The 26538-nt window shown below is 36.9% G+C and overlaps 1 protein-coding gene across 4 annotated transcripts in view; it reads right to left on the bottom strand.

The window, feature by feature from the left end:
- CPSF6 (cleavage and polyadenylation specific factor 6) overlaps positions 1–25997 on the bottom strand; it is a 34020-nt gene extending 8023 nt beyond the window's left edge. Inside the window, exons 1-10 of one of the 4 annotated variants that reach the window (XM_047065270.1) lie at positions 25900–25997; positions 17455–17664; positions 15247–15350; positions 11740–11885; positions 10658–10831; positions 10417–10527; positions 9467–9971; positions 7123–7238; positions 6464–6617; positions 3540–3732 (exon numbers count right to left, since the gene is read on the bottom strand). In XM_047065270.1, the coding sequence (XP_046921226.1) occupies positions 3543–3732; positions 6464–6617; positions 7123–7238; positions 9467–9971; positions 10417–10527; positions 10658–10831; positions 11740–11885; positions 15247–15350; positions 17455–17664; positions 25900–25959 (1770 nt within the window). In that variant the 5' untranslated portion in view covers positions 25960–25997 and the 3' untranslated portion in view covers positions 3540–3542. The remainder of the gene's footprint in view (positions 1–3539; positions 3733–6463; positions 6618–7122; positions 7239–9466; positions 9972–10416; positions 10528–10657; positions 10832–11739; positions 11886–15246; positions 15351–17454; positions 17665–25899) is intronic. The other 3 variants (XM_047065271.1, XM_047065272.1, XM_047065273.1) reach the window with 3 other exon arrangements.
- Between the last annotated feature and the right edge of the window lie 541 nt (positions 25998–26538).

Raw genomic sequence — 26538 nt, 5'->3', positions numbered from 1 at the left:
CTTCCTACCCTCTGTCACTTCAATTAAGATAGCCATGTAGTAAGACACTGCAAATACTAAAAGCAAGGAAACTCAGAGCAAAAGAAGAGAGAACTAGCATATCCAGATGAAGCAGAGCAGTTAGGATATATGGGAAAACACAAACACAAGGCTGGACAATATGAGGCAGATCTCAGATGACTTATGAGTTGCAGAAATAATTTTTAAATATCATTTCCACCAGTATCATTCATTAGATAATTAAAGATAACTTAATTTTCACATTAGCCTCTAAGTAACACTACATCTTAAAGACATGAAACATCTTAGCATGTAAGAAAAAACTTTTTATCTTTTGGCTCCCCCCCCCCAATTAATGAGAAACTATCAATTAAAGACTGCGAAGCACCCTAAATCTTGTGCAATAACAACACAAACTTAAAACATAATATATATGGGAAAAAAAGCAATCTTACCAAAAATGTGGTTATTTAATTCATATCTCATACAAAACGCTTAAAATTTTTATCAAAGAAATGGATATTGATTTGAAAATATGTAAAACCTCATGGGAGGAAATGCATGAATAAAGAGTATTTTAAAAAATAATCTGGATTCATCACTCTTTGTACACAAAGAAAAACTGAATCAACAGAAATTTGCTGTGTGGCATTTTTCCAAACAAGTAATAAGAGGAATGCAGTCTAAAAGAAAATAACTCAACCATGAAAGTAAAATTATTTCTATAAGAAGTGTACAATCTTAAAACACTGAACTACTTGTGTTTTGCTCAGAGTGGTCTGAGAATAGAGGCAGCAATTACAGAATATGAAATACAGTGTATTTACATACTGAAAATTTACAATACTGATATTCCCATTAAAATATCACCTACTTGAACTTAGATACTGAATGCTTTCAGAAAAATTAATACATATTTTAAATGAGAGAATGCAATTAACATTACCAACAATTCAAACACAAAAAAAAATTAAGATGGGACAGACAATAACAGCTTACCAACATCATTAAGTTTCCAGTTAAATTAAGAACTTGCCCTTTTATAGCCATTCATCAATTTAATAATAAATTACATTACTGTTTTATTTATATACACGCTTGCTTACTGACATTCACGTTAGCTTCCAAGTTACTTGTATTCCATTTAGTCCGTTTAAGATTTACATGAAAGCTCAAAAGGACTCATATTTTAAAACTTCTAAAAAGGTCAACAGACCCTATTATGGTAATAATTAAATGTGCAGGTTTGTTTGTTTAAAAGTTTTTCACTTGAATATATTTAATCCTAGACCCCACCCCTCTGATTCACAACTATATCCGCAATAAATACTGTTTGGTATTGCAAAGGTACAGTAATCCAGGATAACAGAATTTTTTGCTCTAGAAATGCTTATGTAAATTTTTGCTTGGATGAAGGCACATAACAATATTACAACTCAATTCTGATTAATGTACAAACAAAACATGGGAATTCTGGTATGGTACACATCAGTGATTAAGAAAAATGTCAACAATAGTTTGCAAGTCAGGAATTCATAGCTAATGTCTGAATGTAATGAAACTCAAGCCATGGTATAGTTAGGTGTGCCCATTACTGGAATGTAATGTTAGTTAATTCAAAGTATTTAAAATTAACAATGGACTTTTCAAGGAGTTTACTTGGCTGACTATGCTAGTTTAACTAAAACCAGGAAGAAACTAATTAACTTTGAGTCTAATCTGGTTCAGAAGTCCTTGATGGGCACATCCAATCTTGGAGAAGACTAAAGATGTATGCAAGCTTTGCTTATCATGCCTTCAGGAATTAGAAGCTTGTTGAGAACTAACAAAGTCTAAGTAAAAGCGTAACTTCTTTGTAGAAACTGTATCTTACTATAAGTGAAATGGTTGATACAATTAAGCATTTCAAGTAATAAATTGGCTATAATTCACCTTAAGCAACAGATGGACTGAGAATTTTTTCATAATATGGTATTAAGATCTATTCCGGCCAAGGGGGGAAAAAAACTACATTTTTAAAATTTAGTGTTTAGATTTACATGACACAACACTTAATCCTTACATCCAAAAGCAGTATTAATTTCAATAAGCCCAGTTTTAAAAGTGAAAGATGCTTTGGCTATTAAAGAAATGTTTCGAGATTTTACTAAGTTCTATAATACCATACATGGAAAACTATTTTAAAATTAATGTTTTGATAAATATTCAAGATGCATACTCAAAATGCTAGAAAAGTATTTAAACTGGTCTTTTCACTTCAAAAAGCCCTTAATCTGTAAATAATGTAATAGCTTACATACCATAAAGACTTACATGCTTATTTTATAAATTGTATTATTTAAAAAGGATCTCATTTGCTAAAATATATCTATTAAAGAAAATGCTATTGTCACAGAATTACAAACACTTTTAGTCTTTGATTCTGCCCATAACAATGTAAATACTAACAACTGCATGAATAAATTTTCAGTGTTTCCCATGACTATGGAAAATAATTGTGTAAAGTACAGTTACCTATAAGGGGTTTGTTTTCACCTAATTTAATTTGGATATGCCACCAACACATAAAGAAAAAGTTTTTGTTTACAGAATAAACTGTGTCACATGCACAAACCTTATAGAGCCTTGCCCCTACTTTTCACATGAATAAATGCTGTTCACAAATATAAAAATAAAATTACACGTGAAAATGAAGTATAAACAGACAACTTCCCACTTTATGAAAAATGTACACAAGAAATAGTTTTAAAATACAGAAAAAAAGACACAATGATTATGATTTATGAATGAAACATCAAAGAAAATTATTTCAAGGTTATTCTAACCTGGGATGCATGATTTGATACAATTTTAAATTCTTAGATATGGAGTACCCTGAACCCGTTTTAATTAAGTTTCGTATCTTCTTTGCAAATTAAAGGATATGGTTTTTTTTATTTTAAAACAAAAACTATATGCCAGAAAAAACGTCTTTTCTAAGGAATACTTTTTAAGTACAAAAGCGCTTTCAATGCTAAGAAATCATCCTTCTGTATTATAAACTATTATAGTGTTAGGTTTTCTTCAAAAGTTTTAGGGATAGAGTTAGTTCAAGGAGAGAAACTTTCAATTTAAAAGCCCAAGCACATTTTGTGTGTGTGTGTGTGTGTGTGTGTGTGTGTGTGTGTGTGTGTATGGATTAACTCCTTGTATTTTATATTTCAAATTACATGCAAACTATGTATGTAATTATGACAATTCCCATTTTTAGATTTTAGAAGTAGACATGAGTCCTCTTGATTATTTTCTTGCTAAAGCAAGGCCATTAACAATCTAAAAGTTTGAATTCAGCAATATTCAAGGGTAAAAGGTCAAATTTTTTTTTTTTACCTGTCATTACTTACCTGTCATTTCTCTGAGAGGTTTCCAGAAGATTAAATTCAGAACAAGTAGTTGGACCATTTAAAATGTAGGTATATACTGTATAAACAACAGCCTTGGAGTTATAATTACTGTTAACAACACATATGCTACATATAACAGGAACAAGAAATACCCACCTTCTAACGATGACGATACTCGCGTTCTCGGTCACGTTCTCGGTCCCGGTCTCGGTCTCGGTCCCGGTGTCTCTCTCGTTCTCTGCTTCTCTCTCTATAATAATCATCATGACGATCTCTACTACGGGATTTATGACGCCGACTCTTTTCTCGTGATCTACTATGGTCCCTCTCTCTTGATCGTTCACGTCTTCTAAAAGAAATTACTGGATTAATGCTCTCTGTAAGTGGATAGCAGTATTTACTACCTAAAGCAAAAAATTCCTTGTAAATCTAGTTTAGACTTAGGATATCCTGAACTTCCAATAATGACTTACCAACTCACCTGTAAGCATGAATGAGAAATCCCATTTTTGGAGCGCCTGGGTGGGTCAGTTGGTTAAGCAACGGACTCTTGATTTTGGCTTAGGTCATGATCTCACAATAGTGGGATCAAGCCCCATGTCAGCCTCCGTGCTGAGCATGGAGTCTGCTTAAGATTCTCTCTCTCTCTCCCCCAAAAACAAACCAACAACCACCCCCCCCCACCACCACACAAACAGAAATTTCAATTTTAAAAATATTCACCCCCAAGTTGGAATCCAGACACACCAGGGCAATACATCTTATCATCTATTACATCTAATAGCCTGCATCAGACATGTAGTATTTACTGAAGGAACACAGAAAGGTAACGGGAGAAAACAACTTCAAAGGACAACTTGTTTCAAACTAAAGACTGCATAGAAGATAGTTTTTTTAGGCATAAAATTCATGAAACTATTCAATACACAATGAGATAAGTATATAAAATTACCACCCATTAACAGGTTACCTAAACCTATATGTAGTATCAATTTTAGACTTATAACTAACCCAAATATGATTTACCATGAGTGCTACTCCACTAAGAAATTTTTTTTAATATTTTAAGTTTTTATTTATTTATTTTGAGAGAGAAAGAAAGTACAAGTGAGGAGGGGCAGAGAGAGGGAGAGAGAATTCCAAGCAGGCTCCGCACTGTCAGCACACAGCCTGATGTGGGGCTTGAACTCAAACTGTGCGATCATGACCTGTGCCAAAATCAAGAGTCAAACGCTTAACTGACTGAGCCACCAAGGTGCCCCAGAAACTTTCTAATAATATTTATGTTTGCTTCAGGGGTGGAGGCGGCTGGAAGGCATGGTGGGAAACAGAATTCAAAACTTAGTACTTATGACCACTAGAAAAGACTGGGAAATAATTCACATTGTTATTAAAAAGAAACGTTTTATGAGCTACCTTCAAAAAAAACCAAACAGAATAAAAATGAGGTAATTTAATCAAAGTATGTTTCCTAAAATACTTCTAGAAATTCTGCTAAGTTCTGAAATTCACAATAAGGAAATCCAACTGCCTGTAAGTCGAACCATCTATTTTGTATTTTTGTAACAGACAGCTAGACTTAGCAAACATTATTAGATGCTGAGCTCCTTGATCAAGAAAGCAATTCTTACTTAGGACTTAAAAAATTAAAAAGAAGACTAGGTAAGATATGGACTTTAGCTATGACACATTTGTTCAGATACAAAGATCCTTACTTACACTGGGTCATGAAGGTAGTAATTAAGAAGTTGGGTATCATGACAAAGACAAGCTCCCTTCCTTTATCTTTTTTTTTTTTTCCCTTCCCTTATCTTAATGAAGACTCTAACACTGGAGTACACTAAAGACAGGCCTATGAATATTACATAACGATTAAAGATCTACCTTTCAAATATATGCAAAATTTCAAGGTTAGCTGCACTGCTAAAAAAAGGAATTACCTAATTAGAAAATACGAACAGATCATTCATTAACTTCCTTGTTCAAGAAATATTTATTTAGCACCCATCTTGTACCAAACACTGTTTAGTCATTAGAAATACTATAGTGAACAGGACAGGTAAGGCCCTTCCCTTTTCCAACATGTGTTCTAGAGAAGAGAAATGTGCAATAAAAAATAGATTACCGTAAGTACTATAAAAGAAATAAAAAGAACAACATGACAGAGTAACCTGGAGATCTCTCCTGGAAGTTAGACTGAGTTCAGGCATGAAGGATAAGAAGTCAGCTTTGTGAAGAGTGAGGAAAAAGGGCTCCCAGCAGAAGGAATATCAAGTATAGAAAGTGTGGGGTGCCTGAGTGGCTCAGTGGGTTAAGTGTCTAACTCTTGATTTTTGGCTCAAGTCATGATCTCACAGTTCGTGGGTTTGAACCCTGAGCCTGGCTCAACACTGGTAGTGCAGGGCCTGCTTGGGATTCTCTCTCCCCCTTGCTGCCCCTCCCCCACTCATGCATGCTCTCTCTAAATAAATAAATAAATAAACTTGAAAAAAAACGGTATAGAACAGTGACGTGGTAAAGAGCTAACGTATCAAGGAAAAGAGAAGGGAGACCATTGTGACTACAGAATAGTGAGCAAGGAGTAAAGTACACAATGAGGCTTCGAAGACAGGCAGGAATCACACAGTGCCTGAATGTTTACAGTCTTATTCTAAGAGTAACCAAAACTTCTTGAAGGGTTTTATTTTTTTTAATGTTTGTTTATTTTTGAGAGAGAAACAAAACACAAGCTGGGGAAGGGGAGAGAGAAAAGGGAGACAGAATCCAAAGCAGGTTCCAGGCTCCGAGCTGTCAGCAGATAGCCCAAACTGGGGCTCAAACCCATGAACCGTGAGATCATGATCTGAGCTAAAGTTGGACACATGACCAACTGAGCCACCCCAACGCCCCTTTTGAAGGGTTTTAAAAGCAAACACCTGACATTTGATTCAATATTCAAAACAAAAGAAAACAATCTAACTCTAGCTGCTATACGAACAGTAATAAGTAAAATCAAAGTCCTATTTTAAAGTTTCAAACACGGTATTTTTTCTATTTGTAACATAATAGTTTTAAATAGACATGACACAGGAAAGTTTTACCTTGATCCAGAACCATAAGACTTGGATTCAATTCCATGAAGGCAATCTTGCAAAGAGCTAATAAGAACTTTGCAGCGATCATCAGCAGATACTTTGGATTGTTTAATTAAAGAAATTGCAGTTACCAATGTCTCAATAGCACTCCCATAATCACCTATGAGGCAAAGGAGAGGGGTTGAAATGAAATAAATTTTGTTTCCAAAATACCCCCAAATCATTTGGGATAAAAGTGATAAAGCATTTTATAAAAGAACACTAAAGTAACTACAGAAGACATCTTCATTTCTTTTTTAAGGGCTTCACCATTTGTAAAAAGCTTTTATGTGAGTAAAATTAGCACAGTTTGTTTATTATTACAGACATGTGAAGCACAGGTTATTAATTTGTAAATATGAGAATCAGTTGCCTTAAGGTCCCCAACACATTACATGTCAGGACTAAAATTTAAATCCATATATAAGAATTTAAAATTATGGGTCTATTCACTGCACTGTGACATATCACTTCCCTCAATTTCTTTTAAATAAATACAGGTAATGATTTGGAAATACGAACATAAATACTAAATATAAATTACCAGTCTTCAAGATTGCACATAGTTTTAGGTCATTCCTAGTAACATAAATAAGAAATATCAATATAGGAAGAAATATACAAACCAGCACTGGCATCAGACACAGCTCTTGAAATAGCACTGCTTGAGATTGCCCTATTTCTATTCATGATTTCTTCAAACTCAGCTTCACTCAATGGCGTTCTTGCAGTATCCATTTCCCTTTAAAATAAAAATGAACCTTAAGTTGCACTCAACACATTTTTCAGTTAGTTGTAACAGTATAAAACAATTCATACTAGTTGCTTGGGACAAGTGTCTTAGAGCTAGTAGTTACTTTTCCAGACTGAAGCATGCTATTTACCTTACAAAGAGAGCAAGTCTAAGCAAAATTCTACAACACTACCTTTCAGCTGAAATAAAGTAGCAGCTTGGAAACCTTGTCTTTCTGGAGATCAGGGATAATGTATTTATAGATCTATAATATTTTTCAGTCATACAAAAACATACATAATAAACGGTCCTGAATGTTATAACATAAGGTAGTTACACATTATTAGCTCTTTTATTTATATATACATACATTTAAATGTTGACAGCAAAAACTACAGCCCTACACAATCAAGGAATTTGGTTACATTTCTGTTTGGATCCTCTAGGCACAGGGCCCAACTCACAATAGAAGGATAACAAATGTCTGATTAATTAAAAGAACTTCAGGCGGGGACAAGATCTTAGATCATCTTGTTTGCCACTGAATCCCCAGAAGAGTATCTGGCAAATAAAAGATAGTAAGTGTAAACATTTGTTGGAAAAAAGTGAATTAAATGCCAAAACTTTCTAAAGCTGCTGGACAACTATGCAAACTGTACATGTACATTACATGTCGACTATACTTCAAAAAAAAAAAAACAACTGTACATGTACAGTAGAGGAAAAGGTAAGCGTTCTTCCATCTTAGTTACTAGTTACAAGGTAGGACACTGAGTTGAGGGAAGCAGCAGCAGTTCATTCCAATGCAATGAGGAAACAGCTAATCTATCTTTTTACATGCTTTTAAGGTATTACTCTCATTCCCAAAACTTTATAGACATCCTGACCAAATTATAAGTTGTTCAAAATCCATGTATAATTTCAACTAAATGCTGCGACTTGTACCCATTCTATCCCTCTTAAAAAAAGAAATCTCATGTAAGAGTTTTCTCCAATTTTCAATAAAAAATTAGTCATAAATAACTATCACCCTCCAATTCTTGAAAACCTAATACTATCAAAATTCTATTATGTTAGGAAAAAGATACGAAACTCAAATTTTATAATCAAACCAAGTCACCTAACCCACACCTGTCCTCTAAAGGTGAACACTTAATATGAAGTCACTAACTGGAATTAAAGTGAACAGAAGAAATTATACTAGCCCAGTAGTTATTTTCTAAAGAAAACAGAGTCATTTTTGGCAGTCATAAAGATGCAACCTCTATGAACAGATAATGGTTAATGTGCTTTGTTTACAACATCAAATTTATTGCCATGTGCCTGTGCAACTGCATGGAATTAGGCAGATTCTCAAATCCATTCCTTCAGGACATTTTCAGACAAAATAAAGTACAAAGTAGTTTAACAGTGATAGTTTAAAAATATAAAATCAAATGACAAACTCAGAAGTAATTAAAGAGGGCAAATTCAAATGGCTCTTAGAGATTATAAATACAGCTCTCTAAATTATGTTTTGAGTATGGATAGTTTTTAAATTACTTTGGAAGGGGGCTAAGAGATCATTTACTTCAATAATGGTTTCAAAAAAAAAAAAAGAAATAATGGTTTTCACCTAGCTCTTCTCCAAGGATCACCATTAATTACTTTAATTTCCACAACTGTGTTTTACAAGTGTTTGTCTACCCAAATATACTTGTGTATCATTTAATGTTTCCATTTCAATTAAAAGTTAGTAATTTGATAGTCGGGACTCCTGATCAGCAACGAGATAATCAATAGTACCTATCCAACAAATTGATCGAATTCCTAAAACGAAGAAGGAAACTTTAGTGCTCTGAGTAGTATCATCAAAGGTAAATGAGATTCACTTTAAAATCTTAAAAGTAGTTTGAGGATCCCATTTGCTCACTTAAATTATCTTTATTATTATCTTTATTAACCTCTTTTAACTTAAGAAATAATGGAAAGGAATCTCCATGAATTAGTGACTTGCTCTAAATCACACATCTATGTAAGTGGTGGAAGGGGATTATTCCCAACGCTGTTTAGTATGTTTTCATCATATGATACTGCCCCTTCTAAGAAGAGCAAACAATATAGAAAATTAAATATCTGGGGAAAAGCCCATAATTAAAAAACAAAAACAAAAACAAACCTCGGCGATGAAACGTAGAGTATTTTTTACCGACCAAATAACACACCAAGTCTACTGTCATAGATACATACTGACTTACCTGCCAGGAGGCCCATAGTCACCCCTATCATACGGTGGAGGTCGGCCATATGGATCTGTTGGTGGTGGACCCCGGCTATCTGATGTAGGCATGCCGCTGTTAGTCGGTGGAGGAAAGAAAGCCGGGTTCACATGTGGAGCTGGTGGTGGGGCACCTGGAGGTGGTCCAGGAAGATGCGGAGGAGGAGCAAGTGTAAGGGGTGGCCCAAGAGGGCCAGGTGGGCGAGGTGGAAAGGGGCCTGGAGGTGGAGGTGGTCCCTGTTGTGGAGGTGGTGGACCAGGAGGGGGGCCGTAGCCCGGAACTGGAGGTGGAGGGCCAGGAGGAAGCGGACCCAATGGAGGCTGCCCAAAAGGTTGTCCAGGAAAAAGAACTGGTGGTGGTGGGCGATCTCCTCGATTAGGAGGCCCAGCTAGAGGAGGAGGCAGAACCTGACCAGGAGGTGGAGGACCTGGTGGACCAGGTGGGCCTGGAGGACCTAAGGGTGGACGTGGTGGAGTCTGTCCAGCTATAGAATAGAGGAGAGAGAAGGAGAGAGAAAAAAACCACTTCAATAAGGTATTTTAACCTTAATGCCAAGATTATACTTTTAAAACACAACTCACAGACCAAGATTCTTTCTCTTTAAATGAAACCCATATGGTAAATGCTACACTAACAACTATGAAAGTGAAGTACATCTTTACAATTTTAACCAGCTCAATTTATGCTTAAGAAAAATTATTGAAACAAAAAACGTTAATAAACATTACAATGCTTAGAGATAGTTTCCATCTTTCAGTGTACACACACTTCTTACAGTGAAATCACCCACCTTATATTCTACTCTGATGCCAAGCTAGAAAGTGAAACAAGGAAAAATGGTCTTGAAAGGATTTTTTAAGAGGTAAGAAAATAAGACGGATGTAAATATTCTATATATAAGTCAAGCAAGTTTGGAGAAAAATAAAGACCTTTTAGGCCAAAAATGGGTATTTCCTCTATGCTGTGCCCCATATGCCATGGAATCCTAGTTTCCAGGAACAAAGGCCGAGTTCCTTTAACAAGATGCTTGATCAAATTTCCTGGATTCCAAAAATAGCATAACAAGGAGAGTAAGTCACATTAATAATGCATTACTTGAAAAAGAGAGAAAAGGAAAAGAGGTATTAAGGTAGACACATTTTATCCATGGTAATTTAAGAAAAATTTTACCTGGAAAAGGTGGGGGTGGCCCTCCTGGTCCTGTTGGTCCAGGAAATCTGTCCCCACCGGGAACAGCCCCTGGAAAACGGCCCCGTCCTCTACCACCTTGTGGAAATGCTGCACGTGAACTGCCTCCTGGAGGACCAGCTTTACCTTCCCCAGACATTTGTCCTGATTGTGTAGCTGTAAATATCCAAATACTCATAAATAGCATTTATTAAAATAGTCCTCTGAAATGTAACCATTGTTATTTAGAAATAACTCTACTTCAAAGTTCACATATGCTATATACTAACTTGCAGATGTCTTGGGCCTGTCCAAACTACATGAGAAGTACTGGATGGAAACATTCACATCTATTTAAGTTCTTTTGAAGTCTCAAAATATCCAGAGTTAAATGTATTTCCAGTGGGTAAATATGAGTTACTTTCAAAATACCAATACTCAGCAGCAGCCAAGACTAAAATTCTCCAACAGAAATCTGAATTTCAATAAGCACAGATTATTTAAATTTCGTATCATATTCTTCAGTTAAGTCTTAACTGCTAAAACATTAAAAGAAAAACAGCCACTTGAATTTGTTAATTACATGATTATCCACCTTATCTCTTTAAGTGAGAGCATTTCTAAGTGTTGTTAATGGCCAATCTTTTCTATATTCACTTTACCAAGTGGTGAAAGATCTTGGTGCCAAGCAGAAAATCAATGAGTATTTTCTGGTTATCAGTGGTTTCTCCCCCACCATAACACACATCCACATAACTTCCCTTCAATCTAAACATTAGAATGTAGTTTCTTCCTTTCTCTAGGATGGGAATGACAGGACAAGACTGGCAGAGCTATAGAACTTGCACACTGTTGTATAATATTGGGTCTGTGACATCTAGAGAAAAATGGGAGTAAGTTTCCAGTATATAGGACCATAGCCATAAACCAGTAATCAAATCAAATTTAAGGGATAAACTTTCTAAAATGGATTCTCCAATGAACTAAACATTAAAATGACTTCTCTAGTGTAACATCTAACAAATGCTAGCAACATTGGCTAAAAATGCACATCTTTTAATAAAGGCCTCTGAGGGATTGCTTACTTTTCCTGGACTGCATTTCAAATTGACTCAGGAACTGTTTATTGCATGGAGTTACAACAGGATTCTGACCATGAAGTTCTCTTTTAGGCAACAGATCCATTAACTTTTTTGAGGATGCTTCAGATCCAACACCAACAAGGGCAAACCTAAAAGATGTTTAAAGGGGCAAAGACAGAAAGTGAGGAGGGATTAACAAAGCTACTGTTATTAAAAAGGAAATGGTATGAATTTACCTTTAAGAAAAATGAAAATATTTTTTTAAGGTAAAACTATACAAGTTCACACTTTCATCCTTAGCTTTTTCAAAATAACAACCTATTATACAATTCACTCAATTAAAGTGTACAATAAGTGTATATTCAGAGTTTTAGAACGATCACCACAATTTTAGAGCGTTTTCATCATCTCAAAATGAAAGCCCATACTCATTAGCTGTGACTCCATTTCCTCCCAACCCCCAACTTTAGGAAAGCACTAATTCACTTTCTATCTCTATGAATTTATCGATTTTGAACATTTCATATACATGAAATTATACAATATGTGGTCCTTTATGAATAGCTTCTTTCACTTAACATAATGGCTTTAAAATTTATGCATGTTGTAGTATGTATCATTACTCAATGTCTTTTCATGGCTGAATAATATTTCATGATATGGATACAACACATTTAAAAAAATCCATTCATTAGTTGATGGACATTTGGGTTGTTTCCATTTCTTGGTTATTATGAATAATGTCACTGTGCAAACATGCTCAACATCACTGACCATAAGGGTAATGTCAATCAAAAACCACAATGAGATGCCATTTCATACCCACTAGGATGGCTATAATCAATAAGATAAACAGTGCTGTTGAAGATGTAGAGAAACTGAAAATTTCATACACTACTGACGGGAATGTAAAATGGTACGGTCACTTTGACAAATAATCTGACAATTCCTTCAAAGGCTAAACATAGACTTAACATAGGGGCGCTTGGGTGGCTTAGTCGGTTAACCGTCGACTTTGGCTCAGGTCACAATCTCACAGTTCGTGAGTTCGAGCCCCATGTCTGGCTCTGTGCTGACAGCTTGGAGCCTGCTTCAGAATCTGTGTCTGCCTCTCTCTCTCTGCCCCTCCCCTGCTCATGTTCTGTCTCTCTCAAAAATAAAATAAACATTAAAAAAATTAAAGATATATATATATATATTTATGTATATTTATACATATACTTACATACATACTTATATAATACATATATACGTGTATATATAATATATATATACACTTAACATATAATCCAATAATTCCACTACTGGTATATATATACACCTACCAGAATTGGAATACATATGTTCATATAAAACTGGTACAAGAATATTCACAGGGGCATTATTCACAAAAGCAAACGTGGAAACAACCTCAATGCCCATCAGATGATGGATGGAATAAAAATGGGATATAACCATATAATGGAATAGTATTTAGCCATAAAAAGAATTAAGTACTGATACATGCTGAGACATGGCTGAATCTTGAAAACATTATGCTAAGTGAAAGAAGTCACAAAGGACCACGTATTATATTATTCTATTTATAGAAAATATTCGGAATAAGCAAACTCATAGAGACAAATTGTTAATGGGTATGGGATTTCTTCTGAGGGTCATGAAATGTTCTGGAATTAGTGATAACTGTAAATATACTAAAAATCATCAGATTGAATATTTTTACAATTTAATGAATTTATTAATTTAACAAATATGTATTGAGCACCAACTCCTACATGCCAGGCACAATCCAGGGCTAGGGATACAAGAGTGAACAAAACAAAATCCTTCCTCTTGTGGAGCTTACAATCTAATTGGAGACAAGACAAATAAGTAAAATCCACTATAATAAAGAAAAATAAAGAAAGGAAATAAACTGGGGATAAAATTTCAATTTTATCTGCTCCTACCCTATAGTGATATGAGCAGAAGCTAATATTTTGCATAGGGTGATGAGGGAAGGGAATTCTTTCAGGAGAGTCCTTAATGAAGTGAAAGTGGGGTGCCTGGGTGGCTCAGTTGGTTAAGCATCTGACCCTTGATTTCAGTTCAGGTCATGATCTCATGGTCTTGAGACTGAGTCCTGCGTCGGGCTCTGCACTGAGCGTGGAGCCTGCTTTGGATTCTTTCTCAAAATAAGTAAACAAACATATTAAAAAAAAAGAAAGAAAGAGATCTATGTGGATATTTGGGGGATATAACAAACCAAAAATAAGAAACAACTGGTGTAAAACTCCTAAGCAGGAGTGTTTTTGAGGAACAGCATAGACAAACATTGCTGAAACAGCATAAGGAAGGTGAACAGTGGTAGGAATAAGGTCAGGCAGGTGGTGGGGAAACAGATCATATAGTGCCTTATAGGGCCACAGTTAAGATTCTGGCTTTTACTCTTAGTGATAGAGAGCCATTAGAAGATCTGAAAAGGCAAATATTGATGGCACTTTTTTCCAATATTTACATTTTGTAATAGCATAAGCCATAGGGGATTTGGGGTGAAAGCAAGAACACAGGTAGGAGGCTATTACAAAAGTTCGAGTAGGGGCGCCTGGGTGGCGCAGTCGGTTAAGCGTCCGACTTCAGCCAGGTCATGATCTCGATCTCGCGGTCCAGGAGTTTGAGCCCCGAGTCAGGCTCTGGGCTGATGGCTCAGAGCCTGGAGCCTGTTTCCGATTCTGTGTCTCCCTCTCTCTCTGCCCCTCCTCCATTCATGCTCTGTCTCTCTCTGTCCCAAAAATAAATAAACGTTGAAAAAAAAAAATTAAAAAAAAAAAGTTCGAGTAAGAGATAATAATGGCTTGGGCCAGGTAAAATAATTACTGTAACACACAGGTATGATGGAAAGAATTAAGACATAAGAGAGGATGTGCATTTATGGATAAGTACGTTTAACTCATTTTACCAAACATGTTCTAAAACCTGTGAATTGTAATCCTGTTCCTTCTTTTTCCACTAAAAATATAAGCACAAGGAAAAAAACCTGCAAGTATATTCACTAAAATGTTAAGAGTGATTACCTATGGATGGTGAGCTTGTAGCTTTTTATTTTCCTACTTCTGGGTATCTGTTTTTTACAATATTCCTATAATGATCCTATCTCATTCATATAATTTAATCAGTTTAAAAAACTGAGCAAAACATTTACGTTACATTATTTTCCAGTTGCCCATCTTTCTCCATCCCTTAATCACAGGATAATAATGCTTCTTCAAACTGTCATTTCAAAAGTCATTTCAACCACAGAGAAAACTCAGGAAAATTAAATAGACCTAATCTGTCCACACTTCCAGTTTCACTAGTTTTAGTGAGCTAGATCACAAGGTAAGTAAAATAAGTACTTATCTCTGCCCAAGAACCCTCTGCCAATGTGGATAATAAAGCGTGTGAATGGTTAACATTAAGAGTAGCTACGACCAAAATTACAATCTCTAGTTACTAACGTATTAGGAAAAAAAATGAAAACAAGATTCTTACCCTTTTGACTGGCCATTTGCCCGATTTTCAAAAAATTTTATCTCCAAAATATCATTTACTCCCAAAGAATGAACTGCTTCAGTTAAGTCTTCATCTGTTGTCCACTGCAAGATATTTCCCCCTCATTAACCATCAAAATATAACCAAGATGTTTATTGTTTCAATTTAGTTTTTAAGGGTAAACTCAGAACAAACAAAAGACCATTAACAGTGCAAATCTAAGTGCAATTTTGCCAGTTGGTCTCCCAATTTTTAAATGACACAAAAGCACCTGAGGACATTAACTTCATCCTTTGATAAGTTTCAGAAATTAGAAGGTATATATCCTTAGAGATAAAAGACTTTTTTTACTTTTAAAGAATTTCTGGTCTCTCCCAACTTCAAACTGCTATGACGTTACATTTTTAATAAAACCAATCTCACTTATCACTTCTCTCCCTAAAGGAAAATTACTTTGGGAAACAAAGTCCACCTTATGTTTGAGTATAAGATTTAAAAAAAAAAAAAAAAAAAAGGCACATGTATTGAGTACCTATCTTGTACTTTATACCAGATATTTAACTCTTAAAACAACCCTATATTAAGTCCTGTTAGTATTCCCATTTCACACATGGTACAAAAGTTAAAAGGCTTGTCTAAGATCATAAAAGTAATAAATGGAGGAGCTAAGATTCAGTTTTATTTAGCAATCACACTCCTCACAACTACACTGCTACAGTCTCCAATATTATAAAATTGCTCAGACTGAATGATTATGGAGATGGGTTCGTTTTTTAAAAATGTGAACATTTAAAAATAAAACGCTACTTAAGAAAGGTGACAAAAGTTAATTTATAGACGATTTTTGAACTTTCAAATTATGCAGTAAATGTTTCTAAGAGAGATGAGGTGAGCCTGGCTGGTTCAGGTCATGATCTCGCCATTCCCAAGTTCGAGTCCCATGTTGGGCTCTGTGCTGACAGCTCAGAGGCTGGAGCCTGTTTTCAGATTCTCTGTCTCCCTCTTTCTCTGCCCCTCCCCTGCTCACGCACACATGCACGCTCTCTCTCAAAAATAAATAAACATTAAAAGCAGGAAAGAAACTCAACAAGCCTGAAATATAAATTAGATGCTGAAAACTTTTTTTTTTAAAGTAATCTCTCCACTCAACATGGGGCTCAAACTCACAACCCCAAAATCAAGAGTCGCACGCTCTTCCAACTGAGCCAACCAGGAGACCCTCCCTAATAATGAAAGCTTTTAAAAACCAGGGTCGTACTGTGCTTTTCCCTACAGTTCTGAATCCTGGTTTCAGACCTTATGTAAGTATTCTTCTTTCTAAAACTAGGATACTGTAAGTATAGTAGTAATAGGTTAAAAAGAATATTACATTTAAACTCAAGATAACTGAACTATATTTAACTGGAATCTCTACCAAAACAAGTTGAATGACCACAAAATTCAAAACTAGATCTAAAATTTATAATGTTCTAGGGGCACCTGGGTGGCTCAGCCAGTTGAGCATCACTTCGGCTCAGGTCACGATCTCGTGGTTTGTGAGTTTGAGCCCCACATCAGGCTCACTGCTGTCAGATTGTAAGTGCAGAGCCCACTTCAGATCCTCTGTCCCTCTCTCTGTGCCCCACCCCGGCCTGCATTCTCCTAAAAATAAATAAATATTAAAAAAAAAAAAATAGGGACCCCTGGGTGGCTCAGTCAGATAAGAGTCTGCCTTTGGCCCAGGTCATGATCCCACAGTTTATGAGTTTGAGCCCTGCATCAGGTTCTCTGCTGTCAGCACAGAGCCTGCTTCAGATCCTCTGTCTGTCCCCTTCTCTCCCTCTACCCCGCTCCTGCTCTCTCCCTCAAAAAATAAATATTAAAAAAATTTTTTAATAAAAAAAACAAACACCAAAAAACCCACAAAATTTATAATGTTCTAAACATATTTGTATTTCCCTCCTCACTGCATAAACAAGTATATAGAGCAACAAATCAACAATTTATTTTATTTTATTTATTTATTAGTATTTTTTAAAATACTATGAAATTTATTGTCAAACTGGTTTCCATACAACACCCAGTGCTCATCCCAACAGGTGCCCTTCTCAATGCCATCACCCACCCTCCCCTACAAATTTTTATTTTATAAAAATGGAACAGATTAACTACGTGAACAATTCAAAACTAACTACCAATAAATTTAATTCATACATTAAGTTTACTTACCCATGTCAGATTTCCGATATACAATGCAATTCTCTTTCCAGTATACGTATAGACAACATTTGGTGCTGCTCCTTTACCCACATCATCACCAACAGTTGGTGGGAGAGTATCCATGTAATCACGGTCTTCTGGGGCATCTCCATTATTTGCAGATGGAGAGATGACATCATCATACAAATCTATCTGATCATGCCCACCATATTCAGCTTCCTGAGACACAGAAATAATGCCCTAGATTATACAACAGTCAGACTACCACTAAATAATAAGAATACAAATTCATTCAACTATTTTAAAAATCCAGTAGAAAATAAAGCCCCAAAGATCTCTGTACAAATCTTTAGGCCATAGATGTAATCTTGAATGGTGCCTCTAAAGTGAATTTTTACACAATAAATGCTATTTTCCCACTGATATATGTTATAATACAGGAAATAACGTTCCTCAGGGAAAAGAATATGTAGACAAAATACAGTAACAATATAAAACTTTTCTTGGAAGTACAATATTCTGAAAGTAGAAATAACAGTACATAAATGCAAATAGATGGACTTTAAAAAACAATACAAAAATATCACAAACAAAACTTAAATCCATTATAAATCTTTAACTGCAGAAAAATACAACTATTATTTTCTATGATACTCAGAATCTTGTTTTTCAACTCTGTGAAAGATGTTAGTTTTAGAAAAAAGAACACTGAGCTAAGCCAACGGGAAGGGATGAAGAAATGTGGGTACCTAAATTATTCCAAAATCGTAACAAATCAACAGGAAAAGAGAAACTATAAATAAAATGAGTAAGACTATTCAAATTAGTATCTAGTGATAGTTCCATTATTCTCAGTCAATAAAGAGTTAATGCTTACTAGACTTCTTAGATCTGCAGTCAATTTAGCAAAAGATATCTAGTCAATTAGCAAGAGAAAAGTGATATGAACAAGGATCTAGTAAAGCTCTGCCATTGAGTGTCACCAACAGAATGCCCCTTATAAGCCTAAATGGTAAGAAAAAAAAGAAACAAAAAAGAAACATATGTAAATAGCAGAAAAAGGAAAAAGACAGGTTCTACCCTAAGTAAGTACAAGAAAAATGAAATGCAGACATTGGCAGAACACTCAACCCCACTTAAATTGCCTTTAGTAAAGGCCACAAGCTTGACTAGCCAGAATCCGAAGAAAAACTATTATTTTCCTTCCTTTCCATCACTAAGTATCTAAATCAATGTGAACTATTTTATCTTTCTTATGAGGTAGAATATTTGAGATAATAAAAAGAGAAGCAATTACAATTATAAAACAACAAACTTGAGTTCAGATATAAGCTACATAAGCTATATGCTCTCATTAATATAACTTATTAAGGATGAAATGTTATATAAATGGCACATAATGAGAAGCTAATAGTTCTAATAGTTTTAAGGACTATTACAATAGAGAATGACCCACAGACAGGATTTGTAATATGACTGTAAACAGATCAACAAAATATTGTTATCATAGGCCCCATGGGAACAGAGCTCAATAGCTGTTTTGTTATTCAGAAGGGCATCAAAATTAAATTTTTTTTTTTTAAAGAAAAAAGAAAAAAAAATCTAAAAGGGGAAATACCAATTATACGCACAAAGGGATCTGAAATTTACAAAGTCATCTTCAGGTAACCTTCTGCATAACCGAGTTAACCAATTTACTAATTATATAACAGCATCTTTACATAACATTTTGTTATGAGGCCCAATGTCTCTAAGACTTATTTAATAAGGAATCCAAGATCTCAAGGTAAGTTAAACAACAAAGCCATCTTTAGCAATGGGCAGAAACTAAGACCACAAGTCACTAAATTATGCCATAATTTTGTTTGTACAGCAATATCAAAATAATCTTTCTTAACTGAGTTTTTCTTAAAGTAACATGTTCCAATTGCAGTGACAGTGAAAATTAGAAAAAAAGAGGATGAATTTTTGTTATCAAGTTTCAGTGTAGCTGAAGCTTCAGGCAGCTTGGTGGCAGCAGTGGTTCCATACACTTAAGATACTAAAAAGATTCCCACAAGGGGTAGTGGGCATTTTAAACTCCTGCAATCCGGTTCTGTACTTTATCAAATGGAATTATTATTATTACTATTATTATTCAAAGGGAGCTGTGTTTCCATCCTCCTTAGCAGAAACTATAGTCACAATATATGGTCTGAGGGAGAGTCAAAAAGAATGCAAGGATTATTTAAAGGGTTATGAAATAGGTTAACACATTATTTGATTTTTCATTAGTTGTAAATCTTGGAAAATGTACACACACTTAAGTAGACAATAATTTATAAGCATAATCGCAGCTACACTGACCTGGTGAATCACAATCACTTACTATTTTTGTCCATCCACAAATTGCTATGTTGACACCAACCAATTTTCCATATCGATATGATTCTATCAATATTTAGGATCAGCCATTTTGTCTGGTAGTTGGATTGCTTCCAATTGGTTGAAGTATGATGCTAATTGAGATCAGGGTCCTGGGGTTTGATATCCACGTGGAATAGTTAGCTTCACTTTGTTTCAAGGCCACAGCCTGTACTTGTAGCCCCAACAGTATGCATTTGAATGCGGTGAAAAAATATTAATGAATCTAAATACATTTGCTACCATTACTAAAAATGCAACTCAGCATATACTCTTTTAATGTCAGTAATCTTCCTTCAGCTTCAGCATATCACATCTATCCTCATTATAAAAAAAGATAACACCACATCTACTTTCTGTTCCCACTTTAAAAAGGGGGGGGCATGCATATTCTGTAACTAGGCAACATAATATCACAGGTCATATAAAAAAAGGTGAGCTCTGAATGTCTACTGAACAAAAAAATAGCTTCTACTTTGTCAAAGAGAAATGGTCAACAGTGTCAAGTTCCACTATGGAAAGAATCTTTTCAAATTATTACCTTTAGGAAGTTTTTTTTTGTTGTTTGTTTTTTTGTTTTTGTTTTTTTTTTTCAACGTTTATTTATTTTTGGGACAGAGAGAGACAGAGCATGAACGGGGGAGGGGCAGAGAGAGAGGGAGACACAGAATCGGAAACAGGCTCCAGGCTCCGAGCCATCAGCCCAGAGCCCGACACGGGGCTCGAACACTCACGGACCGCGAGATCGTGACCTGGCTGAAGTCGGACGCTTAACCGACTGCGCCACCCAGGCGCCCTACCTTTAGGAAGTTTTAATGGCATTCAAAAACCAACCAACCAACCAACCCAAATCAACACAACCCCTCGAAATATTTCAGATGCCAAACACTGCCCAGTCTTTATCTATTTTTCATACTAATTAATCTACTAACAGAGCTGCACATTATATATAACTTCCAGTAAAATAAAAGTTCTTCGGATTTGTTAAAAAATCCAAGTGATTTTTTTCCATTTCCTACATTCTAAATTACTACAAGCATTATAAAGGCAAGGCATCCTTTCAAGATTTTATACTTCAAGATTATAGTCTACGTGATATACAAGTAGCTGTTGCCACATCAGTGAAAACATTAAAATAACATGGATAGTAAAATAACGAAAATTCTATTAGGTCCTTTTTAAAGGCAATGTTTCTTAACTTTTTCATTACCACCATCTTCTTCCTTCCAAAGACTTATCTTTAGACATACTTTCCTTATCACCTCCCATAAAATTTTAATTTTATGTATATACTGTATATACTATTACCGGGATGACCATGGAATAACAGTACTACACTCTTCATTCTCCCTAATAAGCCCAACGTGGCCTTTGGTGATCTGAAATTGTAATAATACCTTTCCTGCATTATATAAATACCAGGCATGGTACAGTAAGAGCCACTTATTTCAAAGCCCCTCTATTAAAAAAACAAAAACAAAAAAGGAAGGAATTTAATAGTCATTTCCATTTGGAGAAATATAAAGGAGGGAGAGGTTTACAGTTCGTATTTACAAAATGTATCCCATACCATGGAAGAAAAATACTAGCATGCAAAATCCAACAGCAGATAATCTAATACATATTTATCCTTATAAAAAATACATCATCTTCTGATTTTTATCTACTTACAGTATGAGGAGATCTGAAAATTCGTCTGTAATCCCTGTAAAAAGCTCAACTAACAGTAAGGAAGCCAACTTGGTACTAAAAATATGCCACATAAACCACAAAGTGGACAGTTCACAGGCAGCTGATAAAGCTACACTGATAAAATGGGGCGCCTGGGTGGCTCTGTTGGTTGGGTGGCCGACTTCAGCTCAGGTCATGATCTCACAGCTCGAAGGCTCATGGGTTCGAGCCCCGAGTCGGGGCTCTGTGCTGACAGCTCAGAGCCTGGAGCCTGCTTCAGATTCTGTGTCCCCACAGCCCCCCCCCCGCCCCTCTCCTGCACATCCTCTGTCCCTCACTCTCAAAAATAAACATTAAAAAATTTTTTTAAATAAAGATAAACTACACTGATAAATAATAAAACTAAGAGTTCTAGTTCCCCTAATATTTCTCCCATGGTTTCTCAATCTATACCTACCTCATTCTCAACCACAGTTTTATCTCAGAGGATATTCTATTAAACATAAATTTATCAGAGACAAGATTTCACTGACATTTGTCCAATAAACTTATTTTTCAAAATGGGCTAAACAACTGGCTAAAGCAAATACACAATGATTAAATATAAAGTATAATGACTCATGAATGAAGGCAAGTTGACTTACGAGGATGTCTAGGTCCTTAACTTCTACATGAATTTTTCCCTAGCCACAACCTATATACATTTTCATTTTAAAGCTGGGTGGTCAGATTACTAAATAAGCACTGCTATCAGTGATCTACCGGCAGACAGATCAGTAACTAAATTCTATACTGAGGTTTTGATCTCCAAACAAGCAAAACACACACTTCAATGTATACAGTATAAACTTTCCTGAGGTTCCTAGAATTTTTTTACCCGCCCCCCCCACCAACAAACAAGCTACAGATAAAGACACACATAAAGGAGTGGGTTTTACAATACATGACCTGCCAGAGTGTTATAATTATGTAGAGTCCCTCACCTCCACTACAGAGCATTCTAAGGGTAGAGATTACTGAACTTTGTAACCCTCCTTGTTGGCACATAACAAATAATCAAGAAATGTATTTTGAACCGAGTTTAAAAATTTATTTAGTCTTGGTCAAAATAAAAAAGTCTATAATTATATTAAATAGTAGGCTAGTAACTACCACATTAGAACACAAATCCCAGTTCAAACTGGACTGACATATACTATAGAGACTGAAACAGAACTGCTTTCTTCTCAACTCCAGATCAAGTAATGTAGAGGTTTGGAAGTAGTTCAAATTCTCTTTCCACTGGAGCAACTGTTCTCAATTTGGTTACATCCAAAGACCTTCAATTTAAGAACTAAAGAGCACCCATAAAATAGCAAAGTCCCTTGTGCCTTCTCCCTTTCTCCAACTTTATTCTCCATTCTTAAATTCATCTGGTGAAGAAAGGAACTCGATAGTCTCACTAAACTTATTCTCAACCCCATCCCCAAATTGAAGTTTCTTCTAAGACACTTGGATGTCTCCTATTTTTTGAAATATGAAAGAAAGAAAGCTTCATAAAATACACCTGAAAAAGGATTCATAAGTATCACTTCAAACAGAAGAAAATGGAAAATAGACTACAGAGAATTTTAGAGTATACAAATGCAATTAAAACTGCACCTCACATGAAGAATAAAGTTTTTTTGAAGGTTTACAGCAGTTTAGAAGCCAAAATAAGTCAAGATTGATTATACTTAGTAAAACACTTTACTCAGCTATAGTAAGTCATAATTTACTTTAGCAACCAGTAGAAAGAAGGTTGCCAGCTCACAATAAAGTGAAAAATCAATCAGGAATAATTCTGTATTACATCTAATTCTGATCAAATTTCAGGAAAAAATTTCAACGACAGTAACATTTTAAAAAAGAGGATTAACCTTGAAAATGACCAACCATCTTTTTGTGCAAGAATTACCACAGCAAACAATAGATAACAAAGGCCAACGCTATGCAAAATGATAACAAAAACAAAGCCTCTATTTAATCCCATTAATGTATTCAAAAGTACTGTATAAAAATTTACTGGTAAAATTATACAACTATGTGTGAAATAAAATGCTACAAGTTCAAATCAACAAAAAGCTACATTTTTAAGAGAACCCTACAAATAGTTCCTCATCAGGGCCACAAAATTTTAATCTCTTCTTACCTCCTGCTCAGTCAGCACTAGTTACTGCACAGGGATAAACAAGTATCTATCACTCCTTCCAGCTATATGTATTAGAGAAATGCCCATCCCAAATTAAGTATGTGAAAGCCTAAAAAAAAAAAAAAATCTCTGATGGAGAGGTCCTGAAGAAAGTTCAGTTTCTAAAATTGTACCCAAATTCTTCTTTTATCATAAGGAAAAAGGCAAAGCAAATGTATTTTCTTGTAGGAAAAGCTAATGAAGAAATCTTGAACATTTAATTGTTCCTTTACTTGTGGGTATGGCCTTCTTTTAGATGGAATGTTATGCCCATTTGATAAATAAAAAGAAACTTCCTAGAGATCTTGTGTCTACTGACCTTAAAAGCATTAGAATCTGACTGTAGCACTCAAGATAATTTTCTAATTTGTCACTGACACAACTCAGGCATCACTTGTCCAAAATATAAACACAATAAAAGGCACGAAGACTTTAAAACGTAACGTTTGATTACACTAACCAGTTTTTAAGGGAGTAGCACACATTTAAAGCTAGTTGGAAAAAAAATTTTTTTTTTCTAATACTTAAACCTGGGGCACAAAGTCATTAGTGAAAACAAGAACAGTAAGGATTTCTAGCTTTCCCTATCTTTTAAATACTCTTCAGCCCCTAGTCACAAACAATGTAGGGGCTTTTGTGTGACTCAGTCCTTAAGCCTCCGATTTAGGCTCAGGTCATGATCTCAGGTTCCTGAGTTCCAGCCCCGCATCTGGCTCTGTGCTGACAGCAGGGAGCCTGCATGGGATATTCTCTCATATTTTCTCTCTCCCTCTCTCTCTCTCTCTCTCATTCAAAGATAAATAAGCATTAAAAAAAAAATAAGTCTCTAATGTAGGAGGAAAAAAAAAACAAAAAAGAAAAACACATTAACCAGTAGCACTGTATTAAGCTTCTCTTACAGACCTGGAAAGCATAAAAAAACAAGCTTTTAGGTGCACTACAGTTAGGCACAATTTAATTTTTTAAAATGTGTTACTACATAAAGGCAGCAAAGATGTGAACAGCAGGTTTAGAGCTTACACGTCACTACTCTAGTAACAAACGAGATCTTTTGCAAAGATGCCCAACATCAGACATCACAGCTCCGCGGCTAGTTCTTCTAGTCAACTGTGGCTTGTGAGATACCGGAAAAACCTTGCATTCTCACTTTCTCCTACCTTTCAAAACGTAAAGCAAATCCCTGGGAAGACATCTAACATTTTGCTTTTTGAAAATCGGGTCTTATTTACAACCCTTTATTTTTACACCGTACTAAAGAATTTCGGCCGAACGTTCTTCATTTTAGCAACTCCTCTTATCTCTTGGTGAGCAACCATCTTATTTTTCCATCCAACCACTACGCTTCCAAGTCTTCCTTTTGGTTCAGGCCACCTATCTTCACACGTATTTTCATCACAAAAGCCAAGAACAACTGGGCCTCAACGGCACTGCAAGACCTGAACCACCGAAGCACGGCCCACGCACCGATTTTTAAACACGCTCGATGGTCCAGAAGTCAAACGACGACTTGTTGCAAACGTGCCCACACCTAAGCCGCCTTCAGAAAGTGTGAAGGGAGGAGGAGGAAGGCGCCACGCCGAAACCTGTCGGAAACTCGAGCAGGAGCCCAGGAAACTGGGCGCGCGGTATACAAAGGGCCATGAATGCGGCCTTCCATGAGGCGACCGTGCGCGGCCGGGGAGACAAAATGGAGCGACGAGAGGAATCGGAGCCCGAGCTGCAGGGCCGGGGAAGAGGCGGCGGCCGGCGCGCGCCCCGCCGGGCTTCTTCCTCGACCCCGCGGCGGGGGAGGGGGCGCGGCGGCAGCCCGTTCTCCCCGCCGCGCACACGCGGCCCCACCGCCCGGGCCTAGCGCGGCGGGAAGCGCCCGCCGGCCGCCGCCAACAATGGAGCTGGTGGCGGCGGCGAGGGAGGGGCCGGCGGCGGCTGCACGGCGGCCCGCGTCCGCGCTCCGGGCCCCGTGGCGGGCCGCAGCGCCCGCGGCCCGCGAAACGATGCGGTAGAACGAGGGGCGAGGGGGGCGCAGAGCCGGGATCGGACGGCGCGGCCCACAAGAGGCAAGGGCGCACGGTCTGCAGCCGCGCCGGCTCACAGCCCACGGCGAGCCCAGGGTCAGCGTCCGGACCGCAGCGCCGCCCGCTTCGGCGGCGTGGGCCCGGGCCCTCACGTACCTGGTTGAACTCTTCGCCTACATCCGCGTAAATGTCTATGTGGTCCACACCGTCCGCCATCTTCCCTCGGCCGAGGCCGCCGCCGCCTCCTGCAGGTCTGCCCGCCGCGGCAGCAGCAGCGGATCTAGCGGCGGGGGCGGGGCGCGCTGCGTCACTTCCGAGGCCCGAGGGACGAGGCGGGGGCGACCGGGGGCGGTCGGGGGCGGCGGTCGCCTCTGCAGCCCGCCCGCTCGGCAGCGCGGAGTAAAAGCCTGCGTCCCTGCGGGCAGACGCGGCTTCTTTTGTGTGTTAGGCCTGGGGTTTAGGGGCACGTCCCAGCTGTTTCCAGAGACTGTGTTTTCACGTTGCCTCTAGCACACTCCACCGTTTTGTAATATTTTCATTTCTCAGTTTTTCTTACAATTCTCACGGCCAAGGCTTCTAGAGAGGTGGAAGTTTTATGTCCACGATTAAATACGAAGTATAACCCAGCATTCTGTGAGCGCCTTGAGAGTGAAAACAGCGTTCTTAACCCTGCATCCTCAGAGACCCGCAGTTTTATTTGCCTAGTAAACGTTGGATTCCCGCGGATTGTTATCTTGAGTAATTTGCAAGCCACTTAGGTTTTTTTGCATGCTGTTTCTGTTTGCATCTCTATCT

Source organism: Lynx rufus, unplaced genomic scaffold, assembly GCF_022079265.1.
Source record: "Lynx rufus isolate CCGP_SWC_20201006 ecotype Redwood Valley unplaced genomic scaffold, mLynRuf1.p SCAF_7, whole genome shotgun sequence".
Classification (NCBI taxonomy): domain Eukaryota; kingdom Metazoa; phylum Chordata; class Mammalia; order Carnivora; family Felidae; genus Lynx; species Lynx rufus.
This window is presented reverse-complemented; position numbering and strand designations above follow the sequence as displayed.